This window comes from Cupressus sempervirens, chromosome 10, assembly GCF_028749045.1.
Source record: "Cupressus sempervirens isolate cs-2001-9-10 chromosome 10, ASM2874904v1, whole genome shotgun sequence".
NCBI lineage: Eukaryota > Viridiplantae > Streptophyta > Pinopsida > Cupressales > Cupressaceae > Cupressus > Cupressus sempervirens.
In genome coordinates, this window is record NC_143127.1 from 892,204,889 (window position 1) to 892,225,793 (window position 20,905).

General features: G+C 37.2%; 1 protein-coding gene across 1 annotated transcript in view; it reads left to right on the top strand.

Annotated features, from left to right (window-relative positions):
* The window catches only part of LOC149536854 (Cyclophilin-like peptidyl-prolyl cis-trans isomerase family protein), a 51,804-nt gene extending 31,363 nt beyond the window's left edge, over positions 1-20,441 (top strand). Inside the window, exons 4-8 of the mRNA XM_089805292.1 lie at positions 13,852-13,924; positions 14,035-14,124; positions 14,378-14,417; positions 19,784-19,875; positions 19,986-20,441. Of these exons, the coding sequence (XP_089661418.1) occupies positions 13,852-13,924; positions 14,035-14,124; positions 14,378-14,417; positions 19,784-19,875; positions 19,986-20,006 (316 nt within the window). The 3' untranslated portion in view covers positions 20,007-20,441. The remainder of the gene's footprint in view (positions 1-13,851; positions 13,925-14,034; positions 14,125-14,377; positions 14,418-19,783; positions 19,876-19,985) is intronic.
* The last annotated feature ends 464 nt before the right edge of the window (positions 20,442-20,905 follow it).

The following is a 20,905-nucleotide window of genomic DNA, read 5'->3' on the forward strand; positions in this document are numbered from 1 at the left end:
CAAGGCCATGAGGCAATTCTTCATATTCCAATAAGAAGGGAAACAATTATAAGAAAGATAGACAACCTTGTGCATATTGCAAGAAACCTAATCATGATGAGCATCATTGTCACACTAAGAAGAATGATAAGGTGACAAAGTTACTCAAGTTGAAAAACATCAATGTGCTAAATGTTTCCAAGAAGAAGGATTCATCCCCTCCCAATTCAAAAGGAAAAGGGAAAGCATTTGTGGCAACTATGAGGTCGTCAAAGGAATGGCTACTTGACTCAGGTGCCACTCATCATATTGGCTCTTCAAAGAAGTAGTTTTCATCATTGGAGCCATCCAGGGTACCTCACATCTGCGCATGAGATGATTCTCAAGTGGAAGTTAAAGGGAAAGCTTTAATTGAGGTAGATAATGGAACATTCAAAGATGTCCTCTTTGTTCCTACGTTAAGCTCTAATCTCTTTTCAATTTACCAAATCATTCACTATGGAGGTGGAAAAAGGGTTGAGTTACTTCCCGATTCAGTTGTGGTAAAACGTCTTAAGGATGATGCTTTGATAGTAGTGGAAAAAGAAAATCATAACACAAGGCTTTACTCATTGATAGGCCAACGCTGGGGCAAATAACAAAAAATATTTAATACTTAAAATGAATTTCAATGTGGTCTATTCGTGTCAATCTGGGGGTGTAAGATTGTGAAAGGTGTTCGGGAAATATACCATGAAGGGGTGCTAGTTCTGAGCTGAGTGATAATGAATGCAGCTAGAACACATGAAAATAAACCTACAACAAACTAAAGAAATTCTTGCGACAGGAACTATCACTTCCTAGCAACACTAACTATCACTTCCTAGCAATAACAATTTTAATAAATGCAATAGTTCTAGAAATAAAACTCAGAAATCCAAAACAGACTAATCTACAGACTATAAATGTGCATAAGGTATGAATGGTTAATTTGGTAAAATAATTCCTTAATGCACAATTGGTTTGACTTCTTATTCTATTTCTATGATTAAAATGCAACAAGAACTAAATAGAAATTAGGACATTCTAAAACAGAAATTAAATCTGAAAACCATATTATCTAGATCTGCAACATGGAAATAAACACAAATTATTAGCATTCATCAACATAGGATGTAGAATTATAAAACTTAATCATCTAACACAAATTATTAACAAATGCCACAATGAACTAATATTAAAACACAAACAAATTACAAAATATTTACAGTCCATCGGCTGTTGAAGAGTGGGTGCCCTTCATCCCAATCAGTCGACGGAGGTAAAGATCACAGAGCTACATGGGAATTGATCAGCAGATTTTCATTTCTTGGTAACTTGGTACAAAGGAAATCATTTTCAGACATTCACATATGCTGCTTATATAATGTGGCCCACAAATTGAAATTAATTGGTCTATATAAAATAATGTTTGCTGGCCACATATTAAAACATATTTGTTATAACAACAGCTATAAATGGGTCATAATTGTCTTCATAAAATCTTGGATATCAGCCACATGTTGAGGACAGTTATTATAACAGCAAATAATAATAGGAGATTATAATACCTGCAGATCCTCCACGCAGCCAATGAATGCATCCTTTTGTCATGATTTTCAATAAAGTTGTTGGAAGAATTGGATAATCAAATAACTCCATGTACAAGGATGGTAAAATAATAATATATGAAATGTTGAAGTGGATAATAAATCCATGTGGCACTAAAAGGGACTGAGTTGGCAGAGGGCAGGAAAAATTATTTAGATAGTGCAGATTCTTGTGAAGAGAGCGATAGAAAGAGCTAAAAGCTCTTGTAGCAGAAAGTTCCTGTAATCTGTATGCTGCAAGCTTGATTTTCCCAAGGCTTAAGTTTATAATTCTTATTAGTAAAAACAATTAATAATGGATTTTCTATATTTTAATCCCAAAACCATATTAAATACTACTTACATATATTAAATCATATGCAACATAAAATAGTAAAATGGGATGAATTACAATAGTAATAAAACATGGACGTGAGTATGAAGGTACATGAAATGGATTAAACTATGGCATAAAAATGGATCGTAAATTGGCTCTCATCACTCATTGTCCCACTTTGTGCCCAAGTTGCTTTCTATAGCCTTGTTGACACATGCAAATTCAGAAGAAAGTTATGGCATAAGCAGTCTGGACATCTTAATTACCATTATCTTTAACAACTTAGCTTTAAGAACATGGTCAAATGTCTACCTCTAATCAAGTTTTATGAGGGTGTATGTTCAAGTTGTTCAATGGGCTAGCATCCGGAAGAGAAATTTGAGAAGGGGAAGTCTTAGAGAGAGCAATTGTTCTTGAGTTAGTTCACAATGATGTAGCTGGCCCCTTTCCAGTGCTGTCATTCAACAAGGCTCACTATGTCCTCACCTTCATTGATGACTATTGTTGCTTTACATGGAGGTACTTTCTTGGTCGCAAGAGTGAAGTCTTTGGCAAGTTTCTTACCTTCAAGGTTCATGTTGAGAAGCAAATAGGGAATGTCATCAAGGTTCTCCAAACATATAATGGAAGGGAATATGTGAACTCAATACTTATGGACTTTTGTACATTGAGGGGATTGATCTTCAGCTTTTGGCTGCATACACTCCGCAACATAATGGTATTACAAAAAGGAAGAATAGAACTCTTAAGGACATGGCTAGCTGCATGATTCATGCTAGGTCTCTTGATCCATCTTTTTGGGCGAAAGCTATAAGTTGTACCGGTCACATCCAAAATCAAGTTCCTCACAAAGCCTTTGATGAAATCACTCCTTTTGAGGCTTGGTCGGGTAGAAAAAAAATATTGAAACACTTCAAAGTCTTTTGTTGTCCAGCTTGGGCACACATACCTCCATAGAAACGTAAGTCATTGGAACCTCAAAGTAGGCCTTGCATATTTTGTTGGATATCTTGAAGGTGTTAAGGTATTTAGACTAATGGCTTCTAAGACACATGAAATTTCATTTAGTAGAGTGTTCACTTTGACAAAAGTTTTCCTAGGTTTGCCTCTACCGCCTCTACAACTTTTCCTTTAGACATTGTGGATAGTGATGATAGTGACTCAAATGTCGATTATACCTCAACCCCAACTCGCAGGATCACACCTTTGTTGGGTCTAGTTATAGTTGAGGATACTTCTTCATCTTCTTCTACTAGACTTGTTGGGCTTGATAGGCTCTTTATTTTGTAGGTTAACTTGTGAGAGACCCTTCAGATAGTGGAAGGACAAGGTCACAACATTAGCAACTTCCACATGCATACATTGCTATAGTGATAGCTCCTTGCAATTCAGTACAATTAGGTACACCTTGTCTTTGTTTACCGTATAGATTAATTAAGCAACGCACACAGGAATTAGACACGAACAGCAAACAGTAGAACTATTATTATTCGCATATGCCAACAGTACATTATGCTTTTCTCATATGATATGATAATGATAAGATGAATACAATGCTTCCCGAAGGGGTTATAAATACTTTCTGACGAACCTTCCTGAAGGTATTCGTCGGCCAGATACATCATGTCCGCTACAAACTATTCACCGTTGGCTACATAACAAGAACTTTCCCGAAGGAACCCGTCGGCCGATACACAATTTCCTTTCCGAAGGGACTCGTCGGCCGATACACAATTTCTACCGACGACATCATTCCCCCCAAAAAAGAAAAGTCGTCTGTCGACGACTATTACAAAATCTCTGAGACAAATCAACAACCAAAATATAATGACTGACCCAACACTGTCACCTTAGCCAATCTGACATCTGACCCTGATAGCCACCTGTGCCGCTTTCTGCCTTCCAATGCCGAGTACACTGAACCAAGTGTCGCTGCACTGCCTCCAACTGGATGATCAACTCCTCCTGAGCTCTCTACACATCCACCAAGACAGCCTCACAGCCAACACCTGCTCCCACTGCCTTTGGTACACCGAAGGTCCATGCCTGCAACAACTTCAATTCTTCTCAACTGGTCAGACTCCCATGACTGATATCCGCAACGACTGGGGGTCCAGGGGGCAACGCCCCCGGTGGGGTCGAGGGGCAGCGCCCCTCGCCGCCAACACCAATTTAGCACTGTGAAACCCACACAAAACTGCACGGAACACACCATTTCTGTCATTTTCTGCCGATTCTACACTCTTTCTGGCAATCGCTGATTCTTCCTCTTCCCTATGGTATCATCTGATACTCATTCTGAGCATTCTCGATTTGTCGACGTTTTTTTTTTTTTTTTTTTTATTACACAAAACCTCCTGTCACCCTTCTGTGATGAAATCCGTACGCAAAAACCCCACTCTTCAAAATTTGTAATCTTGCAATCCAAATCCCTACACATGATATGCTTGGAAAATCCGTACAATCACCTTGCATTCCTAGCTGCAATTTCCATACGCTGCTTTTCTTTAAAAATCCGTACCAAAAAAAAGGCTCTAAAATCCGTATGCTTAATATGTGCTTTAAAATCCGTACGAAACACAAGCTTATAACAAGCCGTACGGTATCTTCCTCCAAAAATCCATACAGCAGCCTCTTGAGAGCCCGTACAATTAATTTATCTGAAAAGCCGTACACCCTTCTTCAAACATTGAGAACCGTACAACAATCTTTTTTACTGTGAAATCCGTATGGTGCTTGTGGAAACCGTACAATGCCCCTTACTATGAAATCCATATGATAACAATGAAATCCGTACAGTTGCAATAAAATCCGTACGGTGGTAATGAAATCCGTACGATGGCTTTAAAAACCGTACTACAACATGAAATCCGTACATTCTTAAAAAACCCTACTGCAATTTGGATTGTCTCGCCAATGGAAAACCGTACGGCAATCTAAAATCCGTACCTTGCTATGGAAAACCATACGGAACCACAAAATGCGTACCTTGCTGATGGAAATCCGTACGGTAACATGAAATCCGTATGTTGCTGATGGAAACTATACGGTGCTCTTCCAAATCCGTACTTTAGTTTTGGAAAACCGTACGGTGCTCTTCAAAATCTGTACTTTAGTTTCAAGATCCGTACTTCACTTCTGAAAAACCGTACGGTACTTCAAAATCCGTACGGTGCTTTCCAGAAACCGTACGGTGCTTTACTTCACTTCTCTCTCTTTTTTTTATTTTTTTTATTTTTCCAATTTTTTTTTTTTTTCCAAATTTTTTTTTTTTTTTTTTTTTTTTTGAAAATCTCACTTCTGGAACAATTATCTACAATATTTACATATATACAGTACTTACAGTCTTCTCTCAGTTATTTGTCCATGGGGGTGCGTTACTTCTTTCATTGCAGACATTCAACTTCGACCTCTTCACTACATCGAATACTTCCTTTCGGTCTAGCATCCACTGTTTTATTGCTCTGTTATTGCTTACTTCCCTCATCTAGTACGGCCCGACCCATTTAATTTTGAACTTGCCTGGTTTGATCTCATTCCGATCGTCGTACAACACCCACTGTCCGAGTGGAAACCTGCTATGCTTGTTCTGTGTCATCTCCATATCGCCCAGTTTGTTGCCGAAGCCCCGTACCATGGACTCCGTCAACTGCCCCTTCTGTCCGTCAATAACACTTTCACTCTGCACTAGTACAACTTTTATTGAGCCCTTCCTCTTTGTTGCCTGTGCAGATAGTATCGTGTGTCTTCGTGGCTGCCGGTACCTTTCTGCTATATTTGTGGTTCGACGTAATACTTTCTTCCGGCGCAGTCGTACAATAGAATCTTTCCTTCTCTTGGGTTCGTACTGTATGTTCTGTTCTTCAGCTTCAGTCATACCCGCGTTTCTTTCTTCGGCTTCTCTGTGTGCCTTCGGACATTCATTTCCTTCTTTCTTACCTTCGTCAATCCTTAGCATATTACAACTTGGAAAGAGCTCGTAATCCTCTATCTGCCAATGGTAGAGACCATTTACTGAATCCAGATCGTCATCTCCTTCCAATCGTAGGACTCCCTCCTGATTGGGTTCCATACTCTGCCTCCTCTCATCATCTTCTCCTTCGGAATCTGACGATAGAGCTTCTTCTCCAACCATCTGAGTGTGTAGATCGATGACATACTTTCGGCCTTTGCTTTCGAGTGATAAAGTATTTTTCTTCCAATCGTGCTTTGCCTTGGCTTGTATCAACCACCCCCGGCCCAGAATGGCATCATATCCTCTCCGCTTCAGTGGGATCACGACAAAGTCCAACAGGAACGGTTGTGTTCCAATCGTCACTGGTTGTGCTGTCAGGACTCCCAATGGCTTGATTCCATGTTGATCGGCCGTTAGCAGCTGGAATGTAGGCGGCCATAATGTCGGCTGTCCCAACTTTTTCCAAGTGTCTTCAGGCAACACATTGACACCGGACCCTCTGTCCACAATTGTTTCCGTCAATACAGTCCCGAGAATTCCCATTTCGACGACTGCTGGATGGCGTCCGGATGAGAGGGCTAACAACATCGGATCTTCTGCACTTGCGCCACTTTCCTTCTCCTTTTTGTGCCCTGTACTTGCTCCACTTTCTTGCTTTGTTCCATGTTCTCCTGGTAGTTGAGCAGTGGGAACAATGTTTGTGAGTGCCGATCGGAGCTGAGGCATGGTGAGCAACAGATCACTTATCCTGACAAGTATCTCGGCTTGCAAAATTTGCCGGACAATGTTCTGTTCTGCGCAGTTCCGTACGGAAGTACTCGGCGTGTCCTTCAGGTGTGTCGTTTCTGCCTGTGTTGCTTTCTGGATTTCTGCCCTTGCTTCCTCCAGTCTCCTTTTTTCTTCTGCTGGGTCAGGATAAAGCTTCGCTTGCTTCCGAGTGATGGCCAAAACTTCTTCCTCGTCTGTTCCTACAGTAATCAGATTTACTCCGGACTTTGGGCACTTGGTATCATCATGATCACCAGGTCCACACCAGCGGCATAGTAACTTCGGTGTATTTGTTGTTGTGCATTCGCGGGCGAAGTGACCCCACAGATTGCATGCGCGGCATTGAACAATTGGCCGACCATTTGCATCGTACTGAATTCGACTTCTTCCTCCATTATTGTTGTTGCTGGTATTGTTGTTATTTTGACCGTGCCGGTTGTTTCTGTATCCACCCGATGTGGCACCTTCCGTACGGGTGTTCCCGTTCCCTCCGGACGGGGAGGCCTCCTGTGTCAGGAACACTTGCTGCGGTGTTCTTGTTTTCAAATTGAAAGGGCATTCCTTTATTGAGTGTCCCATAATCTGGCAGATCTCGCAAAATTGCTCTTTCGGGCAGGATCCCTTCGTATGGCCTTCTTTCTTACATTCCGTGCACCATAAGTCATTGCCCTTAGGTTCTTTGTTCATGTTCTTGAATTCCTTCATCATCCGAAGCATGTCTTTTTGAAGGGCACGAACCTTCTTGTTGCTTCCTTCGTCATCGCTGCTATCATTGCCGGAGGATGCATCGTCATTTGAATCGGACGAGCTGGTCTTCTTCTTCTTCTTTGTCTTCTGGTCACTTTCGAGGTTCATTGCTCGGTTGTAAGCTTCATTGTATGTGGATGGCGGCACGATCTTCATCTTCTTCCGCAGCTCCGGGTGAAGGCCTTCAATGAACCATCGTTTCTGTAACCCGTCAGCTGGCTTATTCTCCATCTTAATGATTAAGTCCTTCAACCTCCTGGCAAAGACCCGTATAGTTTCATTCTTCTTTTGCTTGGTATTGAATATCTCGGCGACAATTTCATTGTCATCACGCAAAAGTTGAAATTCTGCGATGAACTCCTTAATGTTATCCCAACTATTCAATTTCTGTGGATCGGCATTAGTAAACCAATCAATGGCAACACCCCGTAGGGTTGCGGGAAATTGTCGGATCCATTCATTTGTATCTGTTATGCCATTCGCCCTCCAGATCGTTTCATATGTTTTACAATGTCGAATGGGATCAGCTGCTTCATCACCATCAAATTTAGGCAATTTTTCCTTCGGACCTGCCATTATTACTGTATGTCAAGGGTTTTGTTGTGTACCTACGCTGTTTTGCACTCCCGCGCTGTTTTGAGCACCCGCGCTGTCTTGAACACCCGCGCTGTTCTGGACACCCGCGCTGTTCTGTACACCCGTGCTGTTTTGCACACCCGCGCTGTTTTCTGCTTCCGCTGTTTTCAACACCCGCGCAGTTTTCTGCTTCCGCGTTGTTTGGTGAAGAAGAGGGTTTGTCAACCGTAGCTGTCCGTTCCGGAAGTATATCTCGGATGAAGAGGTCACTCCACGCTCGTGCTCCTTCTGCACTCCGAGTCGTGCGAGTCGATCTGCTTCCGTTAGGATTCTCTTCCCGTGGCGTATGCAGGTTCAAAAACTCCTCCCTCGCTTCTTCCACCAAATCAAGCCGTTGTCGAGTCTCCTTCAACAATCCTTCCGCACTCTTGCTTCCGTCGGAAATCTTCTGAAACCTCCTTCGACGCTGTATCTGCTGAGCCAAAATTAAATTTTCCTGCGTAACGCGTATGTCATCTTTTTCCTTTAGCTTACTCTTGTCTTTGTTCAACTGATTCGGCATTTAATTCATCTCCGCCTGCCTGCGTGCCAGATCCATCGGGCAACGGCGCCAAATGTTTACCGTATGGATTAATTAAGCAACGCACACAGGAATTAGACACGAACAGCAAACAGTAGAACTATTATTATTCGCATATGCCAACAGTACATTATGCTTTTCTCATATGATATGATAATGATAAGATGAATACAATGCTTTCCGAAGGGGTTATAAATACTTTCTGACGAACCTTTCTGAAGGTATCCGTCGGCCAGATACATCATGTCCGCTACAAACTATTCACCGTCGGCTACATAACAAGAACTTTCCCGAAGGAACCCGTTGGCCGATACACAATTTCCTTTCCGAAGGGACCCGTCGGCCGATACACAATTTCTACCGACGACAGTCTTCCAGATACAACTTCTAGGGATAACTACTTGACAACATTGCATGTTTGTTTGTGGAGTCATATATTGCAGATATGGGAGACATCATTGATAACATACATCTTCTCTTTGATGAGGATGCTTCTTTGTAACATTTGGTTTCCTGGGTCTTAATTAACAGCTAACATACTCATAGAAATGCAATTTTCACTTCATCTTCATAGGAAATTAGTTAAATCAGTTTCGTTCATGTGAATGAGATCGATGGTTAAAATTAGTTAAACAAGATTTCTTAACGAAAAGCTGAAAACACCATCAATGAAAATTACTATAGAAGTTAAAAACCACATACCATGAAATTTGAGATCGAAATCAAAACTAAGGATGCTTCTACAACCACCTGGGTTAGTCCACAAATACCACTCTAATAATATCACATGATGACTACCATCTAAAAATCGCTATCTCAAAATCAAATGATGATTATGATTAAATACCACCATATTTAAAATTAGGGCATCACATACCACTGTATCAATTAGGACATCAATTACTGTTGGATCATTTAGGGCTTTCAGTTACCACGGTATCACTTAGGGTTTTTAATACCACTGATTCAATTAGGGCCTTCGATACCACTGTATCATTTAGGGTTCCAGTTACCATTGAATCAATTAGTGCTTTAGATTCCTTTCCTTCCGATTACTGAACTGTGGCAACAACTCAAGATTAGAAAATATACTTATATTCAATATTCATATAAATGAAAAACAATCCATTTATCTCTCGCATCTAGGTGTAAATATCTATAACGATGAAATAACTCAATTATTCTTACCTTCTCATATATAAAAGAGATGATACTTGTTTCCGACAAATGTTTGAATGCATAACTTATCTTTATCTGTTGCACGTCCGACAACTTGTGGAGAGGCGAAACATTATTAGGGGCTTAACCACCCAACCTCGGACCACAACTTTATCCCCACACAATCTCTAACGAGAAAGGCCCTCCCTACCCGGAATTGGACTTGGAACATCTATCATCTACTGAGCATCTTGGTATTTTAAACACTCCATACGACTTGACAGCAAGAGAATACAATAAATGGGATCATGCATGAGCTATTAATTATTCATTATACAAATCTGATTTCATTGTTGTTTCTTGCAGGTTTAATATCACCTCTTCACCCTTCCGTGGCTTCTATGCCTAGGTGAATCCTAGGTGTCTGAAAGATTATAATCACCTTGTTATTATATACACCTCTTCACCAATTCTATGGCATCGTGCCGGTGAATTCCTCAGTGCTATGGAAAGTTATGAGCAGTCTACTCTTTTTAATAGGAATTGTGACAAAATAAAACTTGTTCTTGAGACCGACAACATTCATATAGGTTCTTAATACCATTAGAAATTCTTTTTATTTGATACTATTCAACTGAAAATAAAGAACTTAAGAAGTTCTTCATGAATCTTCAAGGTTCAGAATTTGGGATATAACACATCATTCAAGACTTCTTTTGTATTTGACTCAATACTTCCATTAACAATCACCTCTTTTCCATCATTCATAGGTTTAATAAATTCTTAAAAATTAAAGTTGCAAAACGCAAGAAGGGCATTCACAAGAACGTGATACAACAAATATCGGATACGTTCAGGGCAAACAAAGTTTAATGGTCTAGATTGAAGCTTGATGTTAATCCCAGGTGGCATGCTGTAAGATTGTAATACACCAAAATATAAGATACTTTCAAGGATATTGCAAGTTAAAAAATTGAAAACGTGGGTCCGTAACTCCAGAGAACATGTATCGAGATTGCAAGACAAACAACGTAAGATTCATTGAAGGTAACAACCTAAACTCAAAAAGACACATCAGGCATGCCCTAATCTTAGAACGTCAATACGTGGTCCAAGCTTACTAGTTAAAGCTAGAACCATTTTAAGGTCGCAGTCATGCCAAATCCCATTTGAGGACTTTCAAACATAAAATATCTGTTAATTTATAAATCCATAGATTTTTATCTCATTATAAAGCTTCTCAATAAACATTATCTGTCGATCACCCTCAATCTGGAGTATGAGGTAAGGCATTCACTAGAAGACACACATAAAAGACTAACGGTGTAAATACTATACGTGAAGTGAAGGGCTTGAACACAAATCAAACGCCAGACAAGAATAGCCGATCCATGCAACATCTACCTACTATAAAAATGCCAATCGTAGACAATTATCATATTTATCTTTCATGCTGTACCTCAGTAATGTACTTGGGTAAATGCGTTTATCACTCATTTAGCTAAAGAAATCATGCATACATCGAGGAGAGGGACGTGAGAATTTTGACCTCAATGCAAAGTATTAGCCTCTTCTCAAACACACAGAGACTTGAAAAAGAAGTACCAGATCCTACCAAAAATTTAGTCTCCTTGCACTTCCAAATATATACAGCACGAAATGATGTAAACTCTGATTATTATTCCTTTTGCCTTAGATTTACCATGCACCAAGTATATAATTCTAGCATTCGCCTCAATAGTAGAAGCCATGGACGATATTTTGATGAAAGAAAGCCAAGCCAAGAGTAAAAGTAATTCCGTTTTCATAGCTAAGAGGTTAAATATTTATGTTGAGGAACTATCTCCCCCGACTCTACTCACGGCTTCCAATATAAAGAACTAGTCGTGACTTCTTGGCTTCCGAAACATAAAAGATATAAAACCATTCGAATTCCAATTATTAAATCAACTATGGTGAGAGAAAAGAATAAAATAAAATAAGTTGGAAAGAAGAATTGGAGGATTATAATTTGAAATATTATAATAATATATATTTGTTTATATTCATACAAATATGTAAATGGGGTGACATCATTAAATTATGGTATCATAATTTATTGGTGCCATTTCATTTTTATATCTATTTGCACATATATAGATATATTTATTATAATAATAAGGTGAAAGATCATGTTAAATCTTTAGAGGTACGTTTTATAATTCAATTATTTTAATTAAATTATTTAATTGGCTCATGCGGGTTCCACAGATGTATCCTGTTTTCAAGTTGCTAGGTCCTCAACCCATTTGCCCAATGATGGTGATGCTCTTGCCTAATTCTTTTCTGACAATGCTTCCTCCCCTTCGACATGCTTCCTGTAAGAAAAATCTCTGTAGTTAAATTATATTATCATAATAAATTATTTAATCATAAATAATCATGACGGTTAACCATCTTAATTCCATGAATTTGTGATAAATAACTTGATATCTTCACTTGAAATTATAATGACTATCTTACCATTTTCACAAGATCATAACAAATTAACTGCCAACTGACTTCATGTGAACATCAATGGCTATATTTTAAATTAGGTCAAAAATTGGGATGTAACATTCTTTTTCAGTTGTTGCGAGGGAGTAGTTTGACCCTCTTGCCTATTCTCGACAAGATCAGTGTTTCAAGGTTGAAATGATTGCAGATCCTTATGTACAATAGTTGGAGGAGGTATCTTTATCTTTAGAGGAGTTAATCAGATTTTTGGAACATGTTCTACATCTATGCTCATTAGATCCTGACTTGTCTTTTTCAGCAGTGTGGGCTAGTACACTTGACTTGGAAGGGCCAACCTTCAATATTGACATGAGGATACTTGAACGTCTTTTAGAGACATTATACATCTTGTGGTTTCTTCCTATAGATCGGGGATGCATCTCTTATAAACCTATGGCATTGTTTCTTCTTAAGGGGAGGAACCTTGTTTGGTGTTCGTGGGCCAGCTTCATTTACCTTGGAGCATCTATCACTGATGTACGTTCTAAATTGAGGGGGCCTACTTCGTTTTTTCTTCTTCTCTCTTATGGGGGGACCTTTTCCCCATATGGGGTTTTGTCCTTCTCATACTTACTTTGATATTTTTCTTATGTATTCATCTCTCTTTTGCAGGGCAGTTTTGTTACACTGGGTTTTCTACCTTTCTTTTCTTTGTGAGACATTGTATTGCACTTGCAAATTGTTCATGAGTATCTAACATGGCCTAGTAGCCAAGAGACATCTTATATATAGTAGTGCGAGCTTAAGTGTATTGCCCTAAGTTGCATCTAACAGGGGGTGTTGGTGTAAACAGATCTTCTTAATTACACTTAAGCTTACATAGGATAATGCATTGCTTAGTAGTTTGTGCATGATACACTAAGAAGTTTGCATCTTATTTTTCCCACACGGTGTAGGGGTAATTCCACTTTAGGTGGTGATAGTTGTCATTGCATTCCCACTTTATGTGTTATTTCCACATTTAATATCACTTTATCATCCTCATATTGTTGCACATACTTAAGAGCACAATGGAGGATGATACATCTTTGGTGGCCATTTGCTTCCACCTTGTATGAGTGATAAGCTATTTTCTTCTTACCATGTACTTCTATTGACTTGCCTATACAAGCAGATACGTCTACATTCGTACTCATCCATTGTCTTATGAAGTTCAGTTCAGTTATTGCATATTGATGAGAATACAATATATTCTTGTCAATCTTCTCTCTCTCTCTCTCTCTCTTGTTTGTGTTTTTCATTGTGCTCTAGATCTTGGGTTGTTGCCTTTTGCAAATTCTTACAACTATTTTTTTACTTGTATTCTAAAAAAAGATTAGAAAACTTATGATGTAATGAGTGGACACTCAGAGTTCACATCATTTGCCATTTTTCCAAGTTTGGTGATTAAATGAAGTATTGCTTCTGTGAGCATATTGCAATATGGTTTACCTTGTCACAATTAGACCTGGTAATTTTGAACTATTTAATTCTTCCATTTTAAAACGAGGATATTAAATTTAAAACATTACGAAGTACTGAAGTTTTCTTAGAGTTTATTTTTCTTTTAGTAGCTCTTTTCCATTTTGGTTATTAGTATTTCATTATCCTGTTTTCCTCTGGCTGCCAGATATAGTGACCCAGATAGTGCATCATCATCATTCTCTATTCTTCTAGGGGATGCACCTCATCTTGATGGCCAGGTGCAACAATTTACTATTTTTTATTGCTTAAAAAGACACTAAACAAAAATTATTATCACTGTAAGTAGATCCCTAAATTTTCAAATGGTTTGTTTCATGTTTTCTGCTAGTATGCAGTTTTTGGAAAGGTGACCAAAGGAGATGATACTTTAAAAAGATTAGAGGAGCTTCCTACTCGTCGGGAAGGAATTTTTGTGATGGTATTTGTTTGGATGCTTTTAGATTAGCAATTTTGTACTCTCTGAAATTCATTTGGAATTTCTGACATCTGGGAAATCCAAAATTTGACTTGTTTATAGTGAGTATTTTAGAGGGTTACTTACGTTCAGGCTATGGTGTTTTCTTTCTTATGTCCTTTTAGTTCTTACAAGTATGCCCTTCAAAAGAACAACTGTGCATTAGTCATTTATGAAAACTATACAATTTTTAACTTTTTGGTTGTGTTTTTACTAGCCATTGGAGCGGATCAGGATTCTTTCAACATACTACTATGGTAAGAACTGATACCGAGCTAATCAAGAAAGACGTAGAATAGATTACAATTTTAATCTCACAAATTATCCTTTTGATATCAAGCATTAATTCAAACATGTTTCTGGTTGCCTTAAAGAAATTTGATACTCCTCCATGCTTACAAATCTCCTTTTTCTTGGTGGTATGAAACTGAAAATGAATGATAATGATTGAGTAAGTAGGTAGTATAGTTATGTGAAGAATAACATATTCTTATATATGATTATATCTTTGTTTATTGTTCCTTTCCCTTTGGTTTTAATCATTTGTTCTTATTTGATATCTGTAATGCATAAGAAAGTACATTCTATTTCATCCTCTTATTGAGATTGACGTAATGTTGCTTCATGCAAAAGGGATCCAACTGTACCTATGCTATCTTGAAATCTGATAAATATCTGAAGTTCAAGTCTACACGAAGATAATATGATGAGCCAAATTTTCAAGTTACCCATGAATATTGTGCAGTGTTTATAAAGGGTGAGATATTGGCCCTCTGTTCTCCTCTGCTCTACTGTCCAATGAGTTGCAGAGTCAAAACACATTAATAAAATAAAATATATGAATTATAAAAGTCAGGTATGTTCAGGGTCAACCTTGATTCGGTCACAAATAGTTAATTCTACATGTCTACAACATGGAGCAGAACTCAGAGAATTGATACAAGTGACCTTATGGTATCTGCATATGATTCACTCAAGAAGAGGTAGTTATTTGCTTTAGTTTTGGATATTTTTGTATCATTCTTTCATCCCAATGTGGTTACTGCTAGCATATATATCTTCTGTCTTTTAATCTCTTAGGCCTTACCTAGCATATATATCTTCTGTCTTTTAATCGCTTAGGCCTTACCTATTTGAAAACTAAAGGCTTCCTATTTCTAATGAAAAGTCATCTAGCCTAACAAGATTATGACCCATCTAAAGGGCAGAATCCATGGTGAGCTTCCCTAGAATTCTCGGTGTCACTTGGGCTTTCCTACAAAATGGTCTCTTGAAGGTCATAAGATTATTTGTCATGTTAGTCCTAAATGATATGCGTATATAAGCATTCATCACAAGCATCCAAACAAGAAGACCAGGGACAAACATTCAAAAATATTTTACTTCCACATTGCAGTTTAATGAGGATTCAGTAAGTGTGTTGCATAGAGGCCGGCAATTTGGGGAGGGTGATGTTCTAGAGTTTGTATTTTGCATTTTAGACATATGCTTTGGTAATCCTTTCCCATTCAGAACGGGTTCTGAATGTGCATAGATATGCCCAATTATAGGAAAGTGTGTCATCTTGAATAGGCAAGAGTGCTGGCATTTGATTTTGTTTGAAATTATTTTTAACTGAAAGGTGTTTGTATTACTTTGTGTATAGCCGTAGCATTCAAGTTCAACTGATCTATCTTGGTCACTTATTTGTTTTGCCATAAATACCTTAGGTTAGGCTCTCTAGACTTCCAAAATTTGAGCAACGAAACAGATCTGACAGATAAAAATCCCATTACAAACCTTAACTATAAAAGCCTGTTATAAAACTTTAAAGTCAATCTGTAGCAGCTGTAGGAAGTATCTTTGATTCTTTATCAATTTGAGTATGCAAGTGTTCATTTCAGTGTTCAAGCGTATAAGGAGAAAATCAGTTAGATTTTAAAAATAGAATTGATATTAGCATGCAATTATGAGCTACAATTGACAGACCAAATACTTATCTATCTGTATTCAGATTGCAAAAATAACTTCTAACATGGATGGCTAGAATATATATAAATCATATTGTATTGCTTATATTGCTATCTAATATGGCAAGTTTCCATTTAAAAACAAGGAAATATAAGAGCTTGGGGCTACTTGTGCGGTGAATCAGCTGTTAATAGATCTGGAAGTAGACAAAAACTTTGTAGCAGAGATAGAGCAGATATTATCAGTAATGCCATAATTGATCAAAGCATATAATCAAACAAATAATTTATAATTTCCACTTCTAGAGGCCCTGTTTCTTCCTCTCATCCTAATCAGGATTGGAAATTTCATATATTGGTGTAGGCAGAGAGGAATTCCAGGCCTCAAATTTTTTATCAACACATGCTTTCAAATAGTTTTGTAAATAATTGCATTTTAATGTAAGATTTCGGTATCTGAGATCACCAATATCACATAATCTATTCATAAACATGTCTATTTAATTAATTAGACGAATGCACATTCTCCTTTTCTCATCTCATTTAAAAATAAATAAAGATTGACTACCTCACCACAAAAAGTCAAAACGCAATCTTTTGCATCTTGACCATTCATTTGAATTAAGGTAGGCTTGATCATCCATTACATGATACAATCTTCCTCATCCACTTGCACTCACTCCAATCTTCAACTTGCTTGCATCTCATATCTCCATGCAAATTAAGATAATCTATCCATTGATCACTTAATTTTATCTTATCCTTCAACTTACATCAATCTCATCTTATCCTCCCGTGCTAAGTTATTTTAGCCATTAAATCCGAGATATAATCTTAACTGTGCAGCTTTAATCCAAAAAATATATTTAAGCCATTTCTTTCAGACATTTTACCCTCTGAAGAAGTTCCAAGTACATGCTGCCGAATTCAGAAATCTCTTTTAAGAACTCTGTACATTCCATCCAAACTCTTTCTCTTTCCCACCTCGAGCACATTTAAGGCATCAAAGGCATGAGTGGGCGGAGATACATGTTTCTTCCAGTGCCTTACACTTTCTTTTCTCAATCAGAGGTGTAGGCTAGATTTGGCATAGCATTTTGTTATGTGTCCACACTCCATGTATTTATGCTAGATTTTCCCTTCACAGGTTCAATCTTGTATTTTCCTTAAGTTGATATCTTGTGTGACCATAAAGTTTTTTGTTATTGGAATTTGCAGCAACCACATTCTAATTGATTTTATACAAGGTTCCTGCAACAACCAATACGGTCCCCAATCATCCTATGCATCAACTGTTGCATTGTAACTATGGGATAAGCATCTAACTCTGTATGTCACAGAGTCTTTAAGCCAACACCTAATTGCTTTGGGTTTAATTAATCGTTAGAAAGTAGAATAAAACTTCCTTCTCAAGGGTATTGATGTTTGGTTTTCTAGTTCTTGCTTATAACTATTGTCTCCCATGAGCTTTTGAAAATGTTGTGATGCAACTGTCATGAGCATCCAACTCTCTGCCCATCTTCACACTCTTGAACCCAACATTTAACCACTTTGTGATTGATCATAAATCAATCATTGCATGTTAAAAGGAGGTTTTCATCATCAAATAATCTTCAATGTGAGGGCAAACAGCCTTCAAATGTTTTAGTTTCCATATGCCATATCTATTAAATATTGAGTGAGGAACTCTAATTTAATAATTTATCCAATAGCATTCTCCTTTGATGCTGGGGCAAATGCATAATAGAGCTTTTTGTTACACTTAAATACCGGTATACAATCATGCAGAATTAAGAATTATCTGTATGGTAGGAAAAACCATGTGCATGAAATACAGATTAAAGCAGAATGCTATAAGCCAGGCCACACTTTATATTCAAATCAAAATGTAGACAGAATTCATCTAGAATTTCCAAAGGGAACGGGGATTTTCACTAGGCATCACCAATAGTTATCATTGTTGTCAACCTTAGAACTAAAAGGGTTGTAAGTGTTACCTGAACTGTAGTTCATTGCAAATTACAAGTACCAACTGCAAAAAATCTGCAAGTAGTCATAAGCCAAATATTGGTGAATTTCTCACCAGAAATTTGGCTACTGAATTTTTGGCAAGCAACCATTAACCCAAGAATTCTCCAGCTACCAAATTTGTTTTTCCCAATTTTTTTCGTTTTTCAAATATTTTTGCAATGCTGTAGAGTTAAACACGATTTGAGAATTTTCTTAGTTAATACAAGAATTAAATTCTTTTTATTCTCCTTTAATTACATTTTGTATATATTTTAATTTGATTCTATGAATTTTTGTATTTCAAGTCTGGTGTCTGAGTCAAGCTTTTGGCTTGCCGTGTCCAAGGTTTTGACCAACAAGTAATGAAGTAAGGTAATAGATAATGTGTGAGATGTAAGCGCACAGTATGAAGTAAGGAAATATGCATGCAATCAGATTTTATTTTTCTGGAAATAAATTTTAGAAATGAATGTAAATAATGGCACAAAATATTCAGAGGGGAATCAAGGAAATGATGTTCAGGTTGATGGGGTGATGGGAATATATTTAGATGGATAGGGTTTTAGGGATATTGAGGTGACAAGCTTAGGTGCATTAACGCTTAGGATATATATTTAAGTATTTGGCATCCCAGACTACAAACCTTGGGCACCATCCAAAAAAAGGTGTTCTACTGTTTTCTAAAGAAATCCTGTTTTTTTACAGATAAAACACCCGTATTTGCAGCCAAATCTATAGTCTTTTTGCATCTTTGTTGACATGAAAAAAGCCAATTACAACTTCAAGATTAGCTGTTGCACCTCATGTAGTGTCATTTTTAATCTTCAAGATAGGATTTTCTTGGACTTCATTGCTTTGATCAAGGATTTAGGAGCCCCCTTCCACATTACGTTTTCGTATTTTTTTGAATTGTAGCTTTTCTATTCTTTGTCATGTCATGACATCTGCTTTATTAATGGTGCCAGTCCTGGTGCCCAAATAGCATATCAATTTAAGATGACACTGCATGGCCTGGCAGGTTTGGCCTTGGCCACAACATCAAATTTAAGTTTCACATGCTGGGAGAGAGGGAGGAGAGAAGCCATCCTTGATATGTTTCAAACCTAATCCTTTAAAGATATTTTGGTCCTTAATTTACTCTTGTTGACTTGCCCCACAACACAACACAACCTTGTAGATTCCCTTGCTCCTCCCATTTGCTCTTTTTCTCTCCTTCCCTCCCCATCCCTCCTTGTGAGTACTATTCTTACTCTCCATCCTTCCTTGTGAGGACCATGTTTAAATTTACTTTAAGTTGTGTCCATGTGTCCTCATCTTTCTATATGTTTTCCTACTAGTAGCATATTAAGCTTTGACTCTGAACTAAGAAATCATAAATGAAAAATATTGATAGGGTGTGAGAGATTATAGTTCCAATAAAAAAGTTTATGTTACACTAAATACTGACAAACTTTCTTTTTCTATTTATTTGCATATTTAATTTGTCATCATCTCTCATTTGGCTTAAAAGTATTGTTTGGTTTTCATAGTGGACTAGAAACAAAGCTTTATATATTTTCATCAATATAATTGTGTTTGACTTTGATTGTATAACTGAATTTTTTTACTAAGATTGATATTTTGTACGATTTTCCCACTTTTGTGCATTTTATTAATCTATCTAGATACCAATGATGGACAAAACATGACCTGTGAGCATGAAAAATCCATTTTGAAGAGGAAATTAGTGGAGTCTTCATATGAAATTGAAAGACAAGTAAGTTAAAATTGTAGAACTTTATGTTTACTAGTTTTTCGTTGTCTTATTTAAAAACATCATTTGCGATCATCTTCTTTCAACTAATCAAGTTTGGGTGTGTCTTACAGCGAATTAAATGTCTTCCATGAGAACTTCTGGAAAATGTTTGAAAGGAGGGAAAAAGTTGAAAATAGCAAATACATTGCGCTCTTTTGTTATATCTCTGATAGGAGAAAAATAACTTTTGGAGTTTTGAAGAATCAAAATTTCATGGTCAAAAAGTAAAAATAAGGTTTAAAGTTTTGAAACATATATACTTTCTCAAATTGTCTTTCGTTGTACTATAATGTTTTGATTTTGTGAAATACAAGCTATTCAATTTTCTTTTCCTATCAATGTTTGACGCTTAACCAAAGTTGTAGGCCTTACTGTTTTGAGGATTACATCAGCAATGTAGATTGCAATTTAAAAGCCCATGAGGGAAATGATAGTCAAGAAAACCATACATTGAGGTAATGATTTGAATATTAAAAGTATTTCCACAAACATTTCAAAAAATATGTATTGTTAGTTATTATTTGTTCTTTTGATTTCTCCTCATGAAGATGAACTTTTTGACTTTCTAGTGACAATTGGTTTCATGACTAAATGTTTCTAGATGATTGCTACCATGATGATTACACCAGGCCTTCCATGTTCATAGTAGGAAGCATGTCATAAATTACCTTCCCTAGCACCACTTGCATAGTGCAATAGGAATGATCTTAATTGCCCATGCATGCGTTTTATATACCCATGAAGTCGTTGATTAAAAGTTTGATTATGATCTGCATTTTTAAAAAATAATCTCTATAAAACCACCATTAATGGTCATTACATTAACAACATTTATATCCTTGCATAATTTGGTCATAATTAAACTATAAGGGACCTACTTAGCACGATGTTAGTAAGGGGAAGAATAGTGAATGTGGTTTGTTGCTTTGAAATTTTCTTTACTCTATGCAATTGTTGAGGAAACTAGTATACCCAATAACATTTAGACTTG